At 40.3% G+C, this 24320-nt stretch overlaps 1 protein-coding gene across 2 annotated transcripts in view; it reads left to right on the top strand.

The window, feature by feature from the left end:
• KALRN (kalirin RhoGEF kinase) overlaps positions 1-24320 on the top strand; it is a 464195-nt gene that overhangs the window by 235930 nt on the left and 203945 nt on the right. For both annotated transcript variants that reach the window (XM_050976704.1, XM_050976705.1), the window contains exon 10: positions 14552-14674. In XM_050976704.1, the coding sequence (XP_050832661.1) occupies positions 14552-14674 (123 nt within the window). The remainder of the gene's footprint in view (positions 1-14551; positions 14675-24320) is intronic.

Genomic DNA, 24320 nt, shown 5'->3' with positions numbered 1-24320 from the left:
TTATTGAAATGGTCTGGACAAACCTTGAACTTGGTACTTTAGCACACTTTCATGTCAGAATAGTCACTGGTACTCTCATTCTGCAGCCTTCATTGCTTCTCATGGAAATTCTCGGTCTTTCCATCATTTCCACCTACATGCCAACAAAGCCTGGCAGAGGCAGCCTGTTTCTCCATAGACTCATGATTAGCTGAAGAACTCTGCTGGTGCTACTTTCCTCTTGTTTCACTTTGGTTGAGATGTCTGCCTGTAAATGAAGAGTGGAAGAATAGGTGGATGTGGAGGTACTGTGTGCGGGTGGTTTCTTGGCTCTGAACACTGTTGAGTTAGCTGTGGTAGCTCTGCATGGCAGAATGGAGCAGATGAAGACCAGTGGTGAACAGCAAGATGACACTGAAAACATATACTGGTGAGAGGGTAGGCAGTGCTAAGAAAGCTGGAGCTGTTGCCTTTTCAGCTGCAGTGATGTCTCAAATCCTCTTGGTTACTGAGAAGGTCAAGCTAGACTAGTGTCAGGTTCATCTGATTTCTTTAAATTTGGGATTTGCCTTCTGTTGGCTTCATGCCCAGATACATTAAGGGACATAGTTTTGGTTTCCTTACGTTGTTATCTGCCTTCTGGTGATGGATAAAAAGGCCATGTGGCCATTCTGATATCATTACATTTACCAGCTGCCATTGCTGTTGGAGACTGCAGAGTATTGAAGAGAAAAGGCTGTCTCTCTTCATAACCAAGCACTTTAACTTGTAATGTGTCTGGCTTTTACTGGCAGAGAAAACAGATCAGGGCATGATCCTGACATCATTTGTATGGAAAAATGTCTTGCCAACATCTGTCTGTCTCCATGCACTATCTGAGAATGCTGAGCACTCCATGTGATCCATGTGATCAATGTAGTCCATTTGCAGAAGAATGCTTGGATGTTTGAGTTTATGTTTCATTTAGCACTCACACAAGATTTTAGAGGATTAAGTCTGTGTATGACTCCCCCATTTGCCTGTGTACACTTGCTTGTTTTGGTCCCTTCAAGGCAGTGAAGAGTTGTCCATCATTCTGTAGTCTTCCAGCTTGTCATAGTTTGTTTCAAAGACAAAGGAAATGAAAGGAAATAAAAGAATATACCTGCTTTTATGCTTTGTTTACAATAATACCTTCACTGGGTCTTGTAAAACTAGAGATTTATTCATAAACAATTGCTAAGGAAGAGAAAAGAACATTATAATTAAGTCAAGATTATATTTACTACCAGATGACTTCAGCCACATCATCCTGCAAGAATACATCACATGCTCCGTGTGCCATCTGAACAGATTTAGCCTGTAAATAGCTCCCACTGTCAGTCATTAATTAAAACATAACAATTCAAAGCATCCTAGAGAATTTTCACAGCTCCTTTGCTAAATTGATGTGGTCTTGAGATGCATTTAATGTTTGTCACTTACATGTTTACATTTTCAGAGTATTACTGCTGTACTTTCTCTGAGCTTAGAAGGTGTGTGTGGCCTTACTGGCCATAAGTGATAGTAGAGTTTCTAATTATGGTTGTACTGCTCCCCAAAAATAATGAAAAAGGAATCACTACTGGTTAAACTTCTTGGCAACCTTCTTCCAATGGGATGCAATAGGAGAGAAAACAAGCTTTTGTTATCCATGGCTAAGAGATAAATACCTTTGTTCTCACAAACCTGTTCTTCCAGCAGCTGGTGATGCCCTTGGTTTATTATCTGATATGAATATCTCACCAGACAATTCTGATAGAGCACCATACAATTTTTACCTAGACAGCTGTAAAGGACCAACTTAATACTATGTGCACTTGTGTCCAGACTCACATAATCTCTAACACCTCTGATGCAGCACTTCTCTGCTTTATTATTTATGCAATAAAGGATGTACAGTTGTAGTAAAAGGGTTTTCTGTTTGCTTCCATCCACATCACAGACCGTGCAATTAAACATTTTGTCAATTGCTTTTCACAGCAATTTTCATTCCATTCCTGTTGTTCCTGCCAAAGGAATGGGAACGTTTTCAGGCAATGTGAGTGTGAGCCCAGGCATTGAAGGGATCTGTGTCCCCACTCATCTTCTGAAGAGGTCTTATAAGTATCCAGTGCTGGAAGTAAAGTGGTGGTTTATTTGTGCTGATTAGTATCCTGCAAATCTAGTGAAAATGGCCACTTAAATAACAAGCATTGCTGAGTGATTTAGTTGCTTGTTTTGATCTGTTAAAAAAGGACTCTCATTCCTTAATTTGAACCCACAGTGACATGGGATTATGCAGGAGTTTCCTCCATAACTGTGGATGTGTCTCTAAGCTCCAGTGGTGACAGAGTATAGAGTAGGAGCATCCTGCACAGCTACACAACCCTTGGTACTCCTTGACCAGATTGTGTTGGATTTGCTGCACAAGGAACCACACTAGGAAGAAGAATATTGCAGACATATTTCTTCAGTTTCTGGTGATTTCATAGGGATGTTTCTCTAGCTCCTTTTGCTTGCAAAGACTTGGAGCATTTATTGGCAGTGTGGTCAGGGTTGTGCAACACTAACAGGACAGGGTTCTTGGAAAAAGAGCACAACTTAAAGAAGTAATGAGCACTTTTCCTCTTTATCAATAACTCTGTCTTAGAAATCCTCTCTTTGAAGGGCCACAGCAGAGTTTCCTGAGGGAAGGTGCAATCATGTGGCATGTTGCTAGTTGGGCAAATTCAGACAGTGGCTGATGTTATAGATGCAGGTTCTGTCCTTCTGTCCAGGCCGAACCTGGGATGTTTGCACCCTCTAACCTCTCATCACTTATGGTTAAAGAACACTTCAGATGTCTGAAGCTATCAGCCTACAAAGTAAATTGCTTTACTTACTTCAAACTTACATAAAAAGAAAGGGAGCTCTGTTCTTAATGTCTGACAATGCTCTTAAGTTTAGACCAATATTATCTTGTATTATTTTTGTGCCAAAATTCTTCACAAAGAACTATAGGTTTAAATTCTTATTTAAAGATGTTTATTCTGGAAGTCCTTTAGAGATTACTTATTAACAATACACTATCCTCTTCATAATTTGACTTAAAGTGTAACTTGAAATTATCTGGAAACAACCATTGTCTCATTCTTCCTTTACACAGTTATTAAGACAAGCAGACCATTGTTCTTTGTGCTCCTCAAGATTCACTGATGAAAATATAATAATGATCACTTTTTAATTTATACCCAGAGCAGTAGTGCAAGGGATATCCAACTCCAGGGACCAGATTCAGTTACCAACTGAAGTTTACTTAGCACTGATGTATGAGCAGTGCAAGAACACTTTGATGAGCTTTACAGCTGTCTTGGGAGATAAGATCTGAAGAAATCTGAACGAGCCAGCTTGATCTCTGAACCTATTGAAGTGAGAAGAGGAACAGAAAAAAAATTCCTTTGTCTGTCAAAAAGTGTTTTTCTTGTTTAGAGCACTGTCTGTCCTTCAAGACCTAGTTCCTCTCAGGTGGTCTGTTTTGCTCCTTCTTGAATGACAAATGTTTGGGTTGTTAGGCTAAGAAGCTCTCATGAGAACCCTCTGAAATCATACTGACTCATTGAGGATTTGGGTCTGTCTTTCAGTGGATGAAGAGAAAACAAGTCATAGCATAGAGAGATGGAGAAGGCAATATAAAGATGCAGTTCCTTCTCTGTAGGCAGGTGTAATAATCCATGGTCTGTATTTATCCTGCCTGTCTTTAGAAGCATAACTGAATCATCCAAGTCAGGAGCCTAAGGCAGAGTTTTCTTTTTACAGTTAATGGAGAGACACTGGCATCACCTACTCTCATTGTACCCTGGATACTTCCCTCTCTTACTCCAGACTGTCAGGGAAATAATGATAATGTAGGCTCTTCAGACAAGACCTTCATTTCACTACCTAATGTTGGGTGGGATTTATTAGGATGCAGGAGCCCAAATCCAGTGTGATGCCATTGTGCTGGGCATTCATTGCCTTCCTGACCCCAAATTTGCTTTGCAGCATTCTGCAGGGAAGTCAGTCCTCAGCACACTGCTAAAATTTGATGTAGCATTTAAACAGAATTTGTAGTCATTATGTATCCTGTCCTCATTATCTATTTCTGTCCCAGGATTGTTTGCATGTCAGGATTCCTGAAAATATCATGTGTAGTTTATTGTTTCTGAAAGGCATTGTTGGCTCCTAGTGTCATGGCAAAGGAGGAGAGAGAATTAGGCTTGTCTGTTACTGATTAGCCCTACAAAATAGAAGGGTTGCAGTGGTAAAGAAAGAGAAATAAAATAGAGTTTTCTCCAGCTATATGTATATTTTTTGAAAGCAATTGCTAGAATGAGTAATTGTCATAAGGACAAGGAGAAAAATAAGGTCTATGAGTAGATGTAGACTGAAATGCCAGAAAACTTTCTGCCCTGTAACTTTAAGAAGTAACAATAATAGTAGTGTTTCTTGCTTATTAAGGTTTATTTAGTTTCAGGATTATGGGTTTTCTAAAATGTTGATGTTGAGCAACCTGCCAAAGGTCACTTCAAGCTTCATGACTAGAACTTTTCATGTCAGGATGTCTGATCCCTGCTCTAAACCAACAAAGTCACTGTTACTCCAGTTTTACCCGTTATGGAAAGATCTTATAGGATTTATTGGGACTATCTAAAAATTAAATAAAGGTATGTTATGCTAAGAAATAAATATGCTATTTTAGGCCCTGGTTTAGGAGTCCTAAATACTCATTCTTTTCCCTTGATCTTTCCTTTCAATTATCTCCACATTGGCCTCACAGCTTTTTCATGGTCCTGTCACTCAGAGTGATCAATCCTCTTTCATATTGCTTTTGACTGATGGCCAACAAAAGGTATTTTCATTGTGTGAGAAAAAAACCTTGCCAGGCAACAAAGAGCATAATGAAAGCTAGTTGCTAATGTATAACTCTAACACTTTTCCCTGTGTTTTCCTCCATGGAGCAGCTGCTCAGCCAGCTGGTTACATTCCCCTCTGTAATGAATTACACTCATGGTTTGAGATTATTTGTCTTGCTGGGTAGCAAGAGCCAACTTAGGCTGAACTGCTCTGGCACCATGACCTGTCTCTGCCCAGTGCTCCTCTCCATTCCAGTCATTCCAGTTAGTTCTGCTCATCCTCACAGCTCTGCCTTGCTCCATGCCACAAAACTGCCTTCCCTGGCTGTGCTGGGCAGCAGCTCTTTGCCCTGGTAGCATCTCCTGTGGGCTGGGCCTGGCTCTGTTTGCTGCCTTACCAAACCAGCTTGACTGAAGAGTTCTGGTATTTTTTTTCCATGGAAGAGAGGTTGTGCACCATTTTGAACTAAATGCAGAGTTTTATCTCACAGGAAACTTTTAGGTAACTTCTTTTGTTTCATATTCCTCACAGGGAACTCTTAGACAAAGCTTCTTGCTTGTTTTTAGAAGCTGTAACCTGGATTGTAGTTCTGGAAGCTATTGCCTAGGCTGGGGTAACCCTTCAGGCACATTTAGACAGAGCTGCTTGGCTCCAACTCCTGTATACTTTTACAGCTATAAACTTCTTTTATGTTACACTGTGGTTCCCTTTAACAAAAATGTCTTTCAAATGTGAAAATATGCAAACCAAACACATTTCAGGTCTATCCATTGGTCTTTCACCTTTCCACTCCCTTTGTTTTGAAAGCTCTTGACTTGGTTTTTTCCCCTGCCTTTTGTATTTTTTTAGATGAAATGTGTATTGAGGGATGGAGAAAATTACTTTTGTTTTTGGCTTCAGCAACATATAAAATATTCTGACCTTCAGATGGTTCCCTTCCCAAATAAGGAAGAAAAGTTGGGGGGGGGGGAGGGAAACCACAAAATGAAACTTTTTTATTAATATTATTTTCCCTGTTCCTCCAACAAAAGTAACTTTAAACAATCAAAATGTATTTTGGTTCCTGCTTGCTTATCTCCTCAGGTTTTTGAAGTCCATGGGGTGTTAGGAAACAAAAAGAGAAGGAAGTTCAGGATGAGGGGATGCTGCAGCTATCAAACTAGAAGAGAAATAAGAAAGGAAGTTTTTCATAGAAAATTTTGGCTTGGGGAAAATTGAGTTTTCCTTTAAAGAGGTGCTCAAGGAAAGTCCCCAAACACTTCTGCCCTTCATTCTTCTCATGAGTGTCGCTTCTGGAATCATTTAAGTGTTTCCTCTTTTCTCTGAACAGCTCAAGGTTGTTTCTTGCTGGAAAGGGCTTTCATAAGTCTGAGTAATAATAATTATTTGAGGAATTAATAAAACTTCAAGTGCATGTGGTCACAGCAGAGTCTGAGCATTGCTAAAGATATTTCTAATAATTAAGATATTGTATTATCTGTTGGTTCTAAAGAGCTGTAGAAATCCCCTATGTAAGGGCACATGAGGAAGAAACTGGGCCAGACATTGGGCATGCTCAGGTGTTTCTCTTCTGGGGAACTTAGAAACTTAAGCTAAAGTGGTGGAAACAGACGGAAATGAAATGGAGATTTGCTTGAGAAAAAAATCAAGAGCTTTTCAGGTTGCCTTGCTGAAATGCTTACTCTGCCTGGACAATGTTCTTCCCATCCTCTTGAGCTGTGAGAGACCTGTGACATTCTTTCAGGAAACTCTGAATATGTCCAAGCAAACTGCCCAGATAGGGGGAGCCAGAGCAAACTACAGCTGGCCACAGTCATGTCTGACCCAGCAGCTGCTTCTGGAAAAATGATGTGAAAGGACAAATAAGGGACAAGAAAGAGAGACCTGGGAAAAAATGTCTTGGTCTCAGAAGGAGCAAAATCACTGTTCTAACTAGAGCTATGGACAGCAACAACTAAAAGTGTCTGTATGCTCTAAGAAAGAAGATATTTCTGAATACTACCATTGGTCATAGTCTGACAGACTTGATTAATTGTATTGCTAATGCATTACCCTGCAGCCAAGTGCCAGGTGTGATTCCTGAGAGCTGCAGAAAAGACTCACAAATAGGAACCCAGCAGCATTACTGCAAAAGAAATAATTTACCTGTCAGCCTGGAGGAGCTTCATGCAGAGCACAGCAGCATCTTTCTGTGCTGATGCAGAGCACATTTTCTGTGTCTTGTACAGAAGGAACATGCACAAATGTGGTTATTTATAGCTTCTCCACCTACACTCGGCTTTGAAATTTTGTCTAAACGAAGTTCAGCATTTAAAGAATACAACAAGTTTTTTAACTTGAAGATATGTTTTTCCTTTTCTTGAGTTCCTTAAAAAAACAATAATCTGGGAACATTAGTAACAATCCAGACAATCTTCTCAAGGAAGAAACATTAGTTCTTCATTTGTCTGTCTATTGTTCTCTTACTTGGAATGTTTTTAGAGAGGCGGTTGCCAAATTTTATGAAGTAAAATATTTAATCAAGAAATGAAAGATAATTGGTACATTTGATGAATGTGAACTTTACCAAAGCAAAGCAATGTTAAAGTTGAAAGAAGTTCCTACTCAGGGTAAGAGAGGCATGTGGTGAATGTTCCCATTCCCTTTTGGGGAGCTCACATCCCAGATGATGGCATTTATTGAAGGAGCAGGCTGGGGCTGCATGCCCTCAGGCAATGCCCAGAGGAAAGGGACAAGCCTTGCTCTCAAAATGCCCAGCCTACACCCAGCCAGCTCTGCCACAGCCCAGAATGAACGTGCTGTTTCCAAGAGAGACATAACTAAATCCTACCTTTTGCTAATTACTAGTGCTGGGACCAGTTCTTTCCTTTACAAGAAGGTGGATGGGACCAGAACACATTGTATTCTCACTCTTCTCCAAACTCCTATCCATTTCAAACCATCATGATACTTTTATAGATGTGAAGAACTGTGCAAGTACATAGGAGCCATCTACAGAAAGCAGACACAAGGTTATTTTTGCCATTCAAGCCAGTGGAAAGGTAAGGAGTTCAGCTGGAGCAGCTCAGTGGGAGCAGTGTGTCCCTCACCATCTCATCAGTGTAGCAGCTGTGCTGCCCATAGAGGGTGGCATATCTGGGATAATCAGGGATACTCAGATGAGTAACTAGGACTATTGCCTAGGTCTGCAGTCTACAATAACATGAAAGTTCTTGGAGATGGGTGGGGAATGGCAAGGAAATGCTGCAGCAAGTCCCCATGAACTTTTGAGCCTCTGCTAGGGAAGTTGTGAACAGTCTCGTTGATGTGCAGTCCATTGCTAGGGGAGATATTTAAGATGTCTTTACTTAGTCATCCTGTTAAGTCTGCAGCCCTTTCATAACCAGTTTGCATATTTTTGCAACAGAAACTTCTAAGAAGGGGGTTGCTGGGGGAGTTGTTATTCTGTAGTGTTTTCCACTGCAGAAGCTGTTGATGATCAAGCATCCTGCTGCAGGGACTGTCTTCTCTGGATAAACTCCTACAAACCTGTTTCCAGATGGGCTTGTAGGATATCTGTGGGTGCTACAAGCAGTGAGAAGTGTGAATAAGACTATATGCATGTATTTTTGCACATCTAGGACGTGCTGACAGTCCTCTGGACTCACATGTCTCAGTAGCTGTATGGTTTACTCAGATGTGTCCAGCAGTGTCAGCTGTGCTTTGTGAAGCTGCCCCCACTGCAAAGAACAGAACATGGATGTTCTGTTTTGACAAACTAGTGGGGCTTTAAACTACAAAGTTTAGATTTTTACTGTTCAAATGAAAAATTGTGCAGAGGTGAAACTTTCACATAATGTCCAGGAAGCTCATAAAAACACCTACAATCTGACTTCATAGGGACTTCTTTTTGTGGTAGAATTTAGACAAGGGAATAAAGGAAATTTAAAAAAAAGTTTTAATTGGCTCTGCATTTAATTCCCCTCGTTAATTTAGTTGCAATATGCAGCAAAATACTGATAGGTCTGTAAGGTTGTTTTTCCCTCCAAGGGTAAATGGGACTGTATGTTTTTTCTTTTCAAAAGACCTCTTTAATTATGTCATGGTATTTGGAATAGCTACAATTAGAGAGCAAAAGCAGGGAATGATTAAAAACTCCTACTTAATAGCAGCTGTATTAGTTCTCTGGCTTTTCAAAGAGACCCAGGCACAGTTGAGTCTACACATACAACATGGAGCAGTTGTGCTGAAAAGGAAAGGCAAAATGGTGGTCAAAATTTTTTAACTGACTTTAGGGAACGTTGTCTGTTGTAGCATTTTAAGAGAACACTTTCTTGAGAAAGGATTGAAGTACCAAAGTTCATCCTTCTTCCAGGATGGATGAACTATTTTCTATCATAGTCCAGTCTTCAGACTATGGTAATGATTGTAGCTCTGTTCACTCAATTCCACCTTAAAACAAACAAAAAATCCAAAAACCCCTCTGAAACCTCAGATTGCTTGTCTGTTGATAGTGGACAACACCATGTCTTAAGACATGAAATTAGTGACTCTTATTACTTAGAGTCTGAGCTGAATTAAATACAGAAGAACTTGGTAGGCTGGCTATATTATTTTCTGAAGATGAACTAGTCATTGCTGCATGGGCAGATCAAGCTATGGTATTTCAGGATTTATAGGTATACATTCAGCAATTAGGCATTTGTACCTGAGTGGTTTTGGAGCAGCTGACACCTGATTTTAAAGCTCTGCCTTTCAGTGGATTGCCTATTCCCTTTTGTACAGCTGCCACCACATTGCTTATTATTTATAATATTTCAGTATGTTCCTAGAATCCCCAACCAAATTTGGAACCACATAGAGGCTTCAAAAACTTAAAGTGGAAGGCAGCTTTCCACTTTCTCTGTCAGTCTTCCTTTTTACAATTGCAAATGTGATTAATGTCATTTTGAGAAAAGTGAATGGAGGCAGGGTTGTTGAGTCATTTGCTCAACTGCCATGCTGGGCATTGAACAAAATCACTCCAATTCCAGTCCACTTTTGATATGAAATCCTTGTTGCTTTCTACCTCTTTCTTGAAACTCTTTCATGATTTGACATATTTGACCAAAGGCAGTGAGCAGAGAAAAGCCCTGTTCCCTCCCAGAGCTGCATCAGCAGAGCTGTACCTGGCCATGGGGACTGCTCCAACCTTTGCACTGCAACCTATGAACTACACATGTTCACACATTGCTACTTGGAAAATAGAACATGGGGTTGACATGTGTGTCTAGAGGCTCAGATCCTGCTGGATGCACAATTAGTTCCTGCCTCTTAACTTGACTCATGTGGGGTCTTTGATCCATTTTTGCTGAAGGCAATTGAAATTTCACTGTGGCTTTTGGTGGGAACAAGATCTGAGTTTTAGAGTCAGATATAGATGCCTCTGGAAATAAAAATCATTTTGTGGAAGACAAAGTTGATATTTCTGGTTTAAACATGAGGTGTGATCCCCATCTTTAAAAGGTTTTGTAACAATATTTTATTGTGCCACCAACATAAATTTATAATGAAGAAGTGAAAAGGGGAGTTTTTATTAGGAAACAGAAACCACAGATGAGAATGGCTGAGTTTTGTTTTGGGTTCTATTATAAACCATTAATAATAGCAGGAAAAGCCAGAGGATAAGTTCCTTTGTATTTCAGTGTATTTTCTCAGCTAGACCTTTACTTGACATTACCCTGCTGTGACAGGGCCAGGATAATAGGGAAAAGGAATCTATTTTCAGCAATGATTTGGAACACAAAAAGAAACTGTTTTAAATCAGACTATGTGTGCATTTTATTCATTACAGAGGATTAGTATTTCCTAAGTCTCCTTGAGTTGTTGTGAGTTAGGGGGGATTTTTCATTCTGTTTTTCTTCTGATTCTCAGTGTTTGTTCTGCCTTCCCTGGTGCTGTTGCTGAGACCAAGTTCTCCTCTAAGGCCTGGTAGCAGGCCAGGGGTTGGGCTGGCCATGCCATCCTGCACAGAGCATTATCCACTAGATGGAATTCCAATGGATAGAAGCTGGCAATCCCACACTGGCTGCTGCCTCTCCTCACAGTCAGTGGTCCCCCTGGCAAATGTGCCAGGTATCTCTTCAGGGCACTTTTGCCTCCCAGTAAAGGAGTGGTTTGTGGGTGACCTGAGAGCACGTCTTCTTTGAACTTTGTCACTCATAAATGCATATATGATGTGTAGCTTCTAGTTCTGATAGAAGAAAATGAAGTTTCAAGAGATTCCGTCTTGTAATTGCAAAATCTGGTACATCCAGTAAATATTACTAACTAGGCTTGTACAGTTTTGAAGGGCTTTCACAGAAAAGATTGGATTTTGTTGCTGCACAGTGGAACAAAGCATTTGTAATAAGCTTTGGATGTAAAGTATGATCTGAAACATGAACCTTTGAAATGCATTTCTTGGGTACAAAAAGCAGGCTTGGTAAAGGCAGAGCTTCTGGAATAGGAGTTTCAGACATGCAGGGCCTTCGATCTACTGAGTATTCATAACAGCAGCTACAGGAAAGTAAAGATATTATTCTTGTGAATTTTGAAGTGCCTTATGAATTCCTAGTATCTCACCAGAATTTAGTTAGCCCATAGTGCCTCAGGAGAAAGCAAGAAAGTGCTCATAGTGGCAGCTTGATACTGCCTGGCTTCCTTTCACCACACGATTTAGAGGCTTTGTCCATGTGTTTAAAGTTAGGCAATGCTTATGCACCTATTTGAAATGGAGCCTCATTTAAAGCTGAATAAATTAGGTGGAATTTCTCTGGAATTTATTACAACTCTGTTACCAAAGAGTTAAATTAACCTCTTTGAGTTATACCAGGTTTGTACTGTTTTGAGATCAAGATCTGATTCTTAACTGCTGGAAGTGTAAAATGGTATAATTTATTTTCTGTTTTCAGAATAACCTCGTTTTATGAGTCACTATGGCAACAACAGTGGGTCTCAGGGTAGCAAAGAGTAATGATTCCCTTGGCCAAGGCACTTCAGTGGGTCCCTGAGTCAGGAGCAGTGGAGCTGTTGGACATGGCCTGGGTCAAATGCAGAAGTCAGGGTGCTGTGTCACCGCTGGTACCATGTGCTGCATCCCAGTCACCTGCTCACCCTTCTCATCTCTTCCTGTTGCACGAGGGCAGGGGTCTGTGACTGCTGAGTTTGGGCACCCCTCAGTGTTCAGGCTGCCTGGGAAAGTGTGGAGTCACCATTCCTGGAAGTATTCAAAAGACATGCAGAATCTTAGGGACCTGGTTTAATGGTGGGCTTGGCAGTGCTGGGTTGGAGTTATTGATCTTCAAGTTCTTTTCCAACTTTAATGAAACTTAGATTCTTGCCAAAGTCATCCTTATTTCATCTTCATTCATTTCTGCTAAAAGAAATATGGTTTAAAAGCTTTGAAAATACAGAAGTTTTTCAACTAACTTCAAGGGCAGATATAGTTCCTTAAAGTAATGGATTTACTATTCCTTTGACATTTTGTGTTCTTGTAAAATGGGTGCAGATCAAGAGGATTTGCTGGGAAAGAATTGGTTCCCAAGGAGATTTTGATTTAAATTGGATAAAGTTATGAGATGTTTCTTAATTTTCACATTTTCTGATTAGGAAAGATACCTACAGAAAGAGACTTCATTTTCAAAGTGCTGCCTTGAAATGTCTGTTTTCCCTTTTAAAATGGAGTCCCGTTGCTTTTATTTAATTATTTAAAAATTAAATTAACTTTTTAAAAGTTTTTAAAAGGCTTGACCTTAACTGCACTAATGTGATCATCTTGCCATATTCCTATCATACAAATTAGCCTAGAGGAAGAGCAATTGTCATCCCAGAACTTTGCTAAATTATTGTCTGATTGCTTCTTCAACCTTTTCCCTCTCAAACCATTCTTCCATCTCTTTGTTCCCATGTTTTCCTATGGTATCCCATACAAACTATCAGCATCCCCTGCCAGTGGACTCTCAAGTGTGTTTTTCCTTGGCCCTACCTGGCCAGGATTTGTTTTGCCAGTTTAATTGTGCTGTAGGCAGGAGTTTGATCCTCATCAAAAAGGAGTGTGGAAAGGGCTCTAGAAGTGGCTCTCTTCAAATACCTCCTTCCCAATGCTCTGCTCAGATGAAAGCTGTCTGAATTGCCACTGCTATTATTTTAACAGTTACATTATTTTAACAGATCATTCTGCAGGGACAGATAGGGCTATTCTTCCTCCAGGTAGCATTTTGAGTCTTGTGGTTATCCAGCCATATAATGACTCTAATAGCTGGCACAGTCAGCCTGCTGCATCTGTACTGAGTTTTATTTCATTTTCTCCATGACCTGGGTTTGCTGCTTATTTTGTTGGGTGTGTAATTGTGCCCTTGAGAAGATAAGGAGACAGGACATGCACATCATAATAGAAAATATTATGTTTCCATCAATGTTGATCTTAAACTAGTGAAATAAAAATAATTTTTAAAATGGAGATATTAACATATTATAGCTACCCCAGTGAACAGAAACAGCTTTTAACAGAGCAGAATAGTTCTTTTCATTCCAGCGGACTCATGAGTTACAGTCCTTTCCTAGCTAGAATAAAATACAGCTTGGCAGTAAAGGACAATTAGGAAATCTGAAGATTTAATTTAGAAAACACTCCTAACTGCAGTTTTAATGGCATCTTCAAGCTTCTGAAGTTTTTAAGGGGTAATTAAATTATTTCAACTAAGTCACTGTAACTTTAATTTCTACCTGTATCTCAGGATGTTAATTTTTTGCAGTAGAGTAAATTACACAGTCCATGCTCTCAATTAAAATGTTAAATGTTTATCTTGAATTATTACACAGTTATTCTAGTTCTAAAGACTTTTCCTTTCTTCAGGGTAAGGGAGAGTTTCTCCAAATATGCTGACACATAGATGTTTACAAGTGCTGGTGATTTCAGCTTTGACTGGGACCTTTCAGAGTTCTTCTTCCATTTGCCACAGACTGCTAAATATTTTTCATTGTTTGCATGGCAGATTAAGTGCTTTGTGTCCACACAGATTTATATTTATGCTGTTACTTTATTCACTCTGTTATTCCACAGTTCAGCTTTTTAAAGTACCAACTTTCTTGTCTTTTATGATGGAAAGAAAAATGTGATATTTCTCTATGCTTGCAGGTTATTGTGAGCTTATTAGATCCAAGTGCATTATATACAGAAAAATATATTATTTTTATTAACATCTTAGTAAATGCTCAGGATTCTTTTGTTAATTAGGCCTATCAGGTTATCAGAGCCTCATAACAACATCTGGTCTTTTGCCAATTTCCTGGGACAACTCAGAATGAGTTTCACACTGAGATGTGAAATCAGTCGCTGCTGTCTTGAAGTTTGCACAAGCTCATCAGAGGAGGGTACTTCTGGTAAAAGATTCCAGATTTCTGATTCCCTTTCCCCAAAAGTCATCTATGTGAAAGTAAATATTTAATATCTGCCAGGCTCCAATAACTAAGCTAGACTTCAAAATAAATTGAATAACAAAAGTTCAATAAATCTAATTTAGCAGTAGCATCCATGAGCATTTATCTTCTCTCCAGTTAGAATGGATTTTGACAGAGCTGCTTGTGTTCACCCATAGCCAGCCCAAGGCATTCCTCTGCAGCTGTTCCATCCTCACCCTCACAGGGTTTCTCTGTGCTTCTGAGGTAGGAGAGGTAACTGGATGTTGTTCTTTTCTGGCAGGTCCTGGACTGGATTGAAAATCACGGGGAAGCTTTTCTGAGCAAACACACGGGAGTGGGGAAGTCTCTACACAGAGCACGTGCACTGCAGAAAAGACACGATGATTTTGAAGAGGTAGCACAGGTAAGAGTCTGAACTGGACACTTCTGCTGACTTGATTTTTGTTGCTCCTTTTGCATATTCAGAAAAGGCTATCACTTTTTTGGTGACCCATACGTTTGATGCTCTCTTCAATGATCTGGAGCTGCCCCGGATCCTGTCTCCAAGGTCTGGAGGGCAGCATGCACACTGCAGGAAATACAGTCAGAAAATCACCACACTGGGTTGATGAAAGGTCTCAAAGCCCATGAGAAATCACAAAGAGCTCACAGGAAAGTAGCACTTTCTGTAGGGACATAGAGGAGAATGGTTATGAGTGAGAGTGATAGAAAAATCAATCCTAACTCCTAGGTGGAGACTGAGGGCCTTGAGCATAAGGTGGGGAGCAGCTGTCAATTAACAGGGGAAACACCAGAGTTTGCAGTAAGGACAAGTATCCTTCCCATCCTTCAGTGCATTGTGTGGAAGGGATTTTTAGTTTGGACTAAGAGGCAGTAATTGCAGGTAGAAATTATTATTATTATTCTTAATTTAACTCATAGAACACTGTAAGCAAGATTTTCCAGGGATTTGTAGAAAACTAAAATTTTACAACTATTCCTCAAAGTGGAGTCATAGTAGATGTTTAAGCATACACGCTGTCCTTATTTGTAGAATTTTAAATAAGGAGGACCTTTTTTAAGTTCTTCCATGGATTGAATAGATTTTTTTTCCCCTAAGTATCCATGGTCAGATATTACCCAGTCTCAGCTCTGACTGTCAGATCATGCTACACCATTTTGGGGTAGGTTTGAAACATCTACTGTCTGTAACTGATAATCTGTAAAGGTACTTCTCCTTTGGGAGTTTTGGATAAATTCCTGATTGATCCATGTAAAGCAGAATGTATTTTTCCTTTGTCCCCCTGATACACACAGGGCAGATTATTGCTCAAATGTTTCAATGTGGCATAATATAAAAAATTTACTAGACTTTAGTTTTGGTTTTCTGCAAAACATTTCCCATGTGCTGGCCTAGTTTAGTTTAAGATATTTCCAGTAACAGGGAGATGCCTCTTTCACTGTTTCCTCAGGGAAAATATTTCACTGCCTGATGGCAGCTACTGACGAGATTTTTTTTTTCTCCTCTCCCTCATATTGCATTTATATTTCTCTCAATCTCTTTCTTTATTATTATTATTCCCTTGTTTATATCCCTGTAGTCTTACTTATGTCCCTTAAGGGGATAAATCCCAGGAAATGGGATGAATTAACAGTCCTGAAATATCTATATAATGTTGTCATATTTTCTCATATGTGCTTTGTAACCATGTCCAACATATTTAATTCTACTAATATTATTCTTATTCTCCAGTCCCTTGAAAATCTTTTCCTATCTATGTTGTTGGAAATTTAAATTACCAACATCCTTCTTTTCATTAGATGTTCAGCTCTTGATGGAACATCCCATTGCTTAGCTTGCTAATGAATTTCAATGTTACCATTCAGCTGTGATGGGAAATCCTTACATACCTTTCAAAAATCTCACAGCCTGAAAACAATAGTTCTGCATTGGTGGGTTTCTAAAATTTCATGGAAACACCTGTGGAATTAATCTTTCTGGTAATAGGCTTGAATTTCTAAAAACTTAAATTTCTGCAAATTTATTAAAATGGATTTTAGGCTGGAGGTTGCAAAGCATAGTTCTACAAAGCCTCATCAGAAGCACAAATTAGTGTTAGTTTTAATCCTAAAATCAATATTAGAGTCCTTTCCAGAGTGAGTGCTAGAGTCTGCTGATATTGGATGCTATACTGGGCTAGCAAATGAAAGTTAGGATCATGTAATATACAGGAGCTGAAACGAGGTTATTTCATGTCTTTTGTGTCACTAATATTTTCTAAATCCCCCTCCTCTGATACATTATCTTCATAATTCTCATTACATCTCACATTTTCTGGATCATAGTTAGCATTTTTTCCTACCTCCTCTCTGAGTACTTTTTAACTAGAGATGTAGGAAACAAATTAAGAACAGGTGAGAAGAGACAGAAAAATTACAGAGTCCTGACAGTAGAGATGAGAGCAAGCCATGTAACTGTCTGCACATGGAAATAGCAGCTCATTAAGGCTTGCTCCATGGGATGATGGAATTGGGAGATCCATCCCCTCATCAGGGTTGAGGAAGGTTAGAGTGTGCAGTTGGCACCTGTAGGTGCTAGGGTAAGTCAGAATGTAATTACTTTGCTGAAGGGTTTTCTAACCTCCCTGTTAGGCCTCCTGCTCTACCACTTCAGCACATCTCTCTGAGCATAATTTCAGACACATTTCCTTTCACTTCCCAAGGCCAAATTCAGAGCAAATGAATCTTGTTCTCTGGGTGACCGCAGTGTTCAAGTGAAGGTGGGTGTTTCAAAGGGGGATGCAGAGGAAAGAAAAAAGTGGTTATAGAACCTTTTGGGTTCCACTAAATCTGGTTCCTTTACAGCTGATGGGTAGAATCACTGAGCAGCTCATTGCTCTGCCTGGACTGTTGTGAACATGAAGTTTATGGTGCATGCTAATTACAAATAATTGACACAAGTTGAACCTGGTCCCTTCCCAACAGCTTTGACAGGAACACTTTGCTCTGGTGCAATCAGATGAGAATATCATTGCTAATTTATGAGGCCTGTCTGCAGTGGGACACAGGAATGTGGTGCTGGCAAATGGACATGGGGGCACACGGTGAGGGGAAGTGAAAGGAATCTCAGGCTTTATCTGAGCTCAAGGACTTGAAAATACAACACTCTTTGCTTTGGACAGAGTAATAGTGAGGGTAAGAGGAGAGCCCATAAATTTATCACACCTGGAATTCTCTTCCAGAAGCTTCTAGTGGGGTTGGTTTTACAACTGGGAATAAATCCCCTCTCTACTTCGATTATGACCAATTTTTATTCTTCCTAACTCCCTTCTTGATGCTTAACACTTTGCAGTTGGTTGGAAATTAAGTTTAAATATTTGTTATTTTTTTCAAGCTAGCAAACACCTTTGCAATGGCTAGGGTGGATAATTGGCATGACTTTTTCCCAATATAACCATTAAATAAAGCAGATATGACACCATCCTAAAAAAGCTGTTGAGTTTGCCCATTCCTCTCATCAGGATGTTAATTACTAGTTTTAATAGTAATACAAATGGTTATGTTTGTTTTTCTTAAAAAAATAAATGTGTCGATATATATATAAATAAAGTGTTCTCCTGACACACTTGGTGATCTTGACAATATAAGCAATAGTATTTCTTATTGGAAGTTCTCTGATAAAAGTGCTTAGCCTGCCCTACAGTATAAATTTATTCTCAAAAATCCACTTTCTTTGGCTCTGACATATTTGTTCTTATCTCTTGCTGTTTCAGGAGGGCATTTGCAAAGGTCAGACTAGAAGCAATTTTCAGGAGTCTTCCTGACATTTTTAACAGGGGGCAAACATTCCTAATTTTGCCTTACTGTGTGTAAACCAGAGTCTTGTGTCTAGCATTGCTGTGCTGAGAAATGCTCTGATTGACTGACCTGCCATGGCACCAGACTGAGAGGTGGAACATTCTCCCTCTATGTCTGATTAGAAACTGCAGATTGATAAATCTGGATGTAATGATTCAATCAGGCATGGCCCAAATAGATCACATTCCTGCATACAGCTGTGCTCAGAAAATGTCAGTGATTTTACAGCACTGTGTTGCGGGCAATAGGAAATGTAATTTGGGGTCTCTTTCTCTCATAACTGCTGTTTAGACAAAGCTCTGGCAATTTTTCTGACTGTATTTATGCTACATGGAACGCACAGATGGCAAATGTTTGAATTTGGATTAAAAAGCCTGAGCTCCTGGGAGGGAGGTTGTTGTCTTGTGCGTACCTGCAACTGTTTCCCAGTCAGTGCCGGTACCGTTCGCAGGCTGCCTCTATGGAAGTGCCAACCTCGCACAGCACAGTGCCTGCCCTGCACTGATGTTTTGTAGCCAGGCATTATCAAGACATCACCAAAGGAATATTGCTCTGGTTGTAGCTACAGTGTTCCAATGATGGCCTCTTTGCTTGGCTGGAATGATATTTTGCAAATCAGATAACTGTAGTCCAGCCAGTTACAGTTGCAAATCAAAAGATAATTTCCTTTTAGGCTCTGTAACTTTTCCTTATTCAGTGCTTTTATCCTGAGAACAGCATGTCTTCCAGCTGGAAAAGTCTCCCAACATTTCAGCATTATCTAGCTGAACTGCACGTGTTGGAAGTGCTTCTCCTGTTCCCAGTACCCTTTTCCTCTCTTCTGGCAGTCCCAGCAGTCAGAGGTTAAGGTGGCCTTCTCAGCATCCTCCCCGCTCACAGAGAGCCTTGCTGCCTTTGTGCTGCTCAGAATTAGGAAATGTCATAGGAAGCTGCTCTGATAATCCCTAGCATTCTGCTGCCACAGGTCTGAGTGGTTTTGTGAATAGTCTGAAAGGAGCATTTCTGTAGCCTCTTTGCCTTTACGAGCTTTTCCCTCAGTCGTGCAGTTAAGATTTAGTTAAGATTTCCTGTGGTTCTCGTTTACCCCGTTTCGGCCGGGAACCAGTGCAGATTTCCACCTGCAGATGGCACTCGCAATGCGCTGGAGAGCCTGGAGCCCTAATGGCAAACAGAGCCGCTGTTTCTCATCCAAGCTAACCAAACATTGTCTCGCAGTGAAATGAAACAGAAGTGGAAGCTGGCTCACTCCCTGTCCCATGGTGTTCTCCCACCCCTGCCAAAACCCACGTTGTTCAAGGTCACCCAGAAAAACAACCCCCCCTAATATTTTATTTTTTTTAATGCGAAGCTGGGCGGTCCATGGTTTAAGTCAAGGTGATGCTTGTCATCTGTGTTTATGGGATAAGCTGCTCTCAGATCTTTGGAGCTGTTCTCAAGGCTCTTGGGCCACATTAAGCTCACAGCTACAACTAGGTTTGCTTTTAGTACCTCTGTGTGTTTGTGTGCATGCAATACTTGGTGTGTTTTTCATGGTAATCTGAAGGCACTGATGTTTACGAGGTCAAATATCATGTTCTGAACAGCCTTGGCTCAAAATGTGTGGGGTTGTCCCTTCTTATCAAACACAGTAAGAAGGTTGACTGGAGGCTGAGTGTGGCCTTCAGAATTCATGGGGTTTGTCCAGTGCAGCAGCTCTTGGTTCAGGCCTTGTGTTCAGAACAGATTTGATGTAGGTACAAGGCTGGATCCTCTATTCCCAACTTTGAAAGCTTTATGGGATCCCTTTTGCCAAGGCATAATTGCAGTGCAGGGGACTCTTCTTGAATTATTGCAAAGAAGAAGAGCCAGACAAAATGTGAGGAAAACTGCTGGACTTTGCACTCTGGCATTTGGGAAGCCATTCAAAAGTTCTTGGGTGTCTGTGTTTGCCTTCCTCCAAGCCAGCTTTGGAAGATGATGATTAAACACCTGAACACTGGCTTTGTACCATCAAAGTTAACCTTTGTGTACATGCACATTTCCTTTAAGATTCAGTTCTTCCTTTTATTCATCTAAGGGAGGTAAATGGATTTTCTGCAAGTGAAGGCTTTCGGCAGAGACCTTGAAAGCCAAAGGCCTGAATCAGCTATAAGAAATCAAAGCTCTGATGATGTTCTTCATCTAAGAAACAATTTGTTCTCCAATATTCCTTTCTAGAGTATTCCCTTCCTCCACTGTGCTGTTCCTAAAATACTGGCAGTTCAGAGTTTTTGAAAAGCCCTTGCAGATGAAAAGAACTTCAGGTGCAAATATGTTGAAAAAATACAGTTACATTGTTTGTCATGTGAAATATCGACAGGATCCAGTAAGAAATTTTGCAGGTAAAAATAGTATTCTGTGACCTCTCAGTCCCACATAGTTTTACTTGAACTGCTTTAAAACTGTGTGTGGTAATGGAATAGTCAGGCCAAAGCTGAATTGCAAACAGCTACTTGTTTGGCCTTCAGGATAAAAACCTAGTGCTTTCCCATACAAATTCCAGCTCTGTTGGATGTCGTTGTTCTAAAGTTTGGCATGAAGTTCAGTACTGATGTAAACCAGCTAGGAATAAATTAAGAGTCCATGTTGATAATGAGCACTTAGGAAGTATTGTCCTAGGGTGGTTTTTAAATTTTTATTTTGATTCACTTTTTACAATTTTATAACCTATCTGGTTGTTGAAAGGAGTAGCCTGCTGGGCACACTGGGGTTTTTTCCCTTTGGGTTGAGTGACTAAAATCCTATGAAGGGTGAAATATTAAGCCAAAACAGGGAGAAGCAGACCATTAAACCTGGTGAGAAATATGCTCAAAGTTGGCAATCATAACTGTACTTTCAGTAATACCAAATTTTTTTTAAAATAACAAAAGCATGAGACAGGCAACAAAAAATCAGTCCTACTCTTATTTTAATCATCATTTACATGGCCATTAGAAAGATCTGAGGCTATAACCTGCATTTTCCTGTTCACTTAATTTATGTAAATGTATTCTCTTCTAGACAAAGAGAAAAAAATGCCCACTGGCAGCAGATTACTCAGGCCTTTGTACCGTGGTGCAGGAGCTCCAGAACTCCTGGTTTCTCCTCCTGGCTGGCATCAGGCTGCATCTGGCAGTGACAGACAGCAGAGAGCAGTGGAACTGCCAAAACATGGGCTCTGTGGAGGTCACCTAGGGCCTGCTGGATCCAGAAGCTTCTAACAGCATAACCAGGGCCCAGATAGTTTATCAGGGGGGCCGTGGTAGAACTGTGCATGAAGCCCCTGGGTGACTCGGGACCGATCTGCAGTGCGAGAGCAGAACTGAAATGGGCCAGGAGCCAGAAAGGCTGGGAGGGTTGGACAGATTGCCTGGGTCAGATGTGAGGCTGTGGGGACTTGTCTGCCAGAGCTAAGTCAGAAGCAGGACATGTGAGACATGTTTTCCCTGGGGGGGGTGTGAAGGGAGGACTGTTCAGAGCACATCGTGGATCTCAGTCCCATGGAGACTCCGGCAGCAGCAGCCTGGCAAATCTTGTGGAAGCAATGGCATTGAATTGGTGGCCAGTGGTACCCCATGATCTATTGGTAGTGGGGAACCTCTTTTTAGATAGGCTCTTTAATGGCACAGAGGTCTTCCTGGCAGTTGTGTGATGGGCTCTACCTATTATGCCATGTCTTTGAGTCTGCATTTCAGTGTATTTCTCATCCAGCTCAAGGTGATTTTCTTTCCTATTTCTTCTCTGCCAAAATCACTTGACAGCTGGATCTTTTCATTAAACCTCCTGCTGCATGATTCACAATCTAAATGCTCCCTATAAAATCATAAGTCTTGGCAACACAGTGCATATTTTTACAATTGCCAGGAGCTAGCTTCCTATCACCAGTTTATTTGGGTAGGTTTATTTTTGTATCTTTAAAATATCATCCCTTAATTCCCTGTAAATGCATAATGCTGTTCTCATGGCAGAAAAAGAGACAATGTAGCTATTTAAGAAATACATATTTTTAATTCTGGGGGTTCTGGAAAACAGAATTTCCATTGTGTGGTAAATTCTGAGATTTTGAATTAATTTCTTTTTGATCAGGAGAAAACCACTGTTTCCTAAAGAAGATAAATTCTGGAATTTGCTTTTTTAAAGCTCCAAAGTTCTTAAAGAGAACACCAGAAAATTATAGCACTGATATGCTATACTTATATAAAATAAGTACTATAAATATATTCAGTATGGTACTGATGTATTCAACTGAATAAACCTAGAGCTTGAAACAAAAGGTATTTCCCTCTGACAATTTTGGTGAAATATACCCACTTAAAAAAACCACTGCTCTTCTGACTGACCTGTCTGTGTTGATGAAAACCATCATCATCTAACGGCTTTTAAAACTTTCTGGTAATTTTTCTTTGTGCTCTTCTTATTGGCAGGTCAGTGGGTTATCAAACTGTACCAAATCGATTCCAGAAGATTAATTGCAGCAATGTCCAAGTCTCATTTGTAATGATGGTGGACTGGTACTCTTCAATTTCTTGTAGCTATTGATAATGGGAAGGCTCAAGGGGACAGGAGTGACACTGTGAATCGTATCAGCATTTTTACTTTGTGATTCTGTTCTAGTGCAGTAGAAGGAGCTGCCCCAGGCTGTGCTGCTGCCTCTGGGCCAGCCAGTGATGGCTTTAGGAGAATGGCACAAGTGGTTATGACATTGCTGCCAATCACAAATATGCTGCTTTGCAGGCACTAGTAAAGAGGAAATTTAATGTAGATTAATCCAATATCGGGGATTTGTATGCAGTGACAGAACAAAACAATTTTCAAGGACAGATTTTAAGTATTTGTTATCATTGTGCAAATTTTCTGGAAATAGACTGAGTTCCATTGATCACTCTGCTGCACCAGATTTAGAACACAATCACACTTCCAATTTCAGATACATTGCTTATAATTAACTTGTTCTGAAGAGTGGAGTATCCAGAGAAGCTGCTTGGCAGTGAGATTGTGCCTCTCTTATTTCCTTATCATGGATCCCTGATTATCTAGATGAAGGATGTTCTCTTAGTCCCTCATCAGGTGTTTGAATTGTCTAAAAACTACACTTGCATTATGAGGCTATTGCAGAGGTTTTATACTGACAATATATAAATTGAAAGTATTCAACCATCTTTTTATTGCATATAAACCTATTTTTAAAATTTACTTTCCTGTGATAGTGTTCAGGTCTCAATTTCCCCTGTATAAAGATAGGGCAACCTCAGTGGATTTACAGAGTACTTTTGGAATTACATGTGTGAATAGGGACAAAAATCCTAATGTGCATATAAATAATTCACTTGGTGATTCAGTACTTGTAACCCAGCCATTAATATTGCCCTCCATAACTGTGGTCTGTGAGGTCTGGTTTAGCATAACCAAATCCCAAAGAAGCACTGCTTTGTGTCACTGTGGAAATGGCTTCTGGTTTGAGGCATTCAGGCACCTTTGTTTAGTGTCTGGTTCAGAGCACCACCACATGCAGAAACACAGAGCTCTCTCCTCCTCTGCTGAGCTGGGGAGAGAAATTCTAACGTTTACATGAGAAAAGCAGTCAGAATCAGCCTTCTCCTGCCTCTCCATTTGAAATGAAGTTTATTTGGAGAGAAAGAAATTGCAGAATTTGCAAGAAGTCAGGAACTGAGACAAGAGGTGTCTCTGAACTGTCAGTGAGCGTGCGCACACGTGTTAGTTTAGCATGACTGCCTGTTTTAGTATGCAGCTGATAGAATGGAAACCACTGCAGAACAACAGCACTGGCTCCTATTAACACACAGCTCTCATTTTTGTCAGGGTGTTTTGTCCAATGCATGAGATTTTGTCAGTGCTGTTTTTTTTCTGTGCTGCATAGGTGAGTCTTTGTCACATTGGTGAGATCCACGGCTTTGCAGCAAGCAGAGAGCTGAGCCTGCTGTTGCCTCCTCTGGAATAATGTCAAGGCTCAGTTCAGAAGTGCACAGTGGTAGTAAAAGGGTGGCTGTGACTCCTTAGGATCAGGGAATAGGATGTGCAGCCCTGATGTTAAATGTGTCTGCTGAGTGGGTGCACTGTGGGGTGGAATGAAGGGTATCCCTGCTTGGGGAGGAGAGATAGCTGAGAGCACTGGGGTTTGGCTTCTGGCTCCTGGGTATTTTGCCAGTGGCCAAGATTGACAACCAGAGCTTGGATTTGTCAATGGCCACATACCA

Source organism: Serinus canaria, chromosome 7 (genome assembly GCF_022539315.1).
Source record: "Serinus canaria isolate serCan28SL12 chromosome 7, serCan2020, whole genome shotgun sequence".
Lineage (NCBI taxonomy): Eukaryota > Metazoa > Chordata > Aves > Passeriformes > Fringillidae > Serinus > Serinus canaria.
Note: the sequence above shows the minus strand (reverse complement) of the source record. Positions and strands in the feature narration are given on the sequence as shown.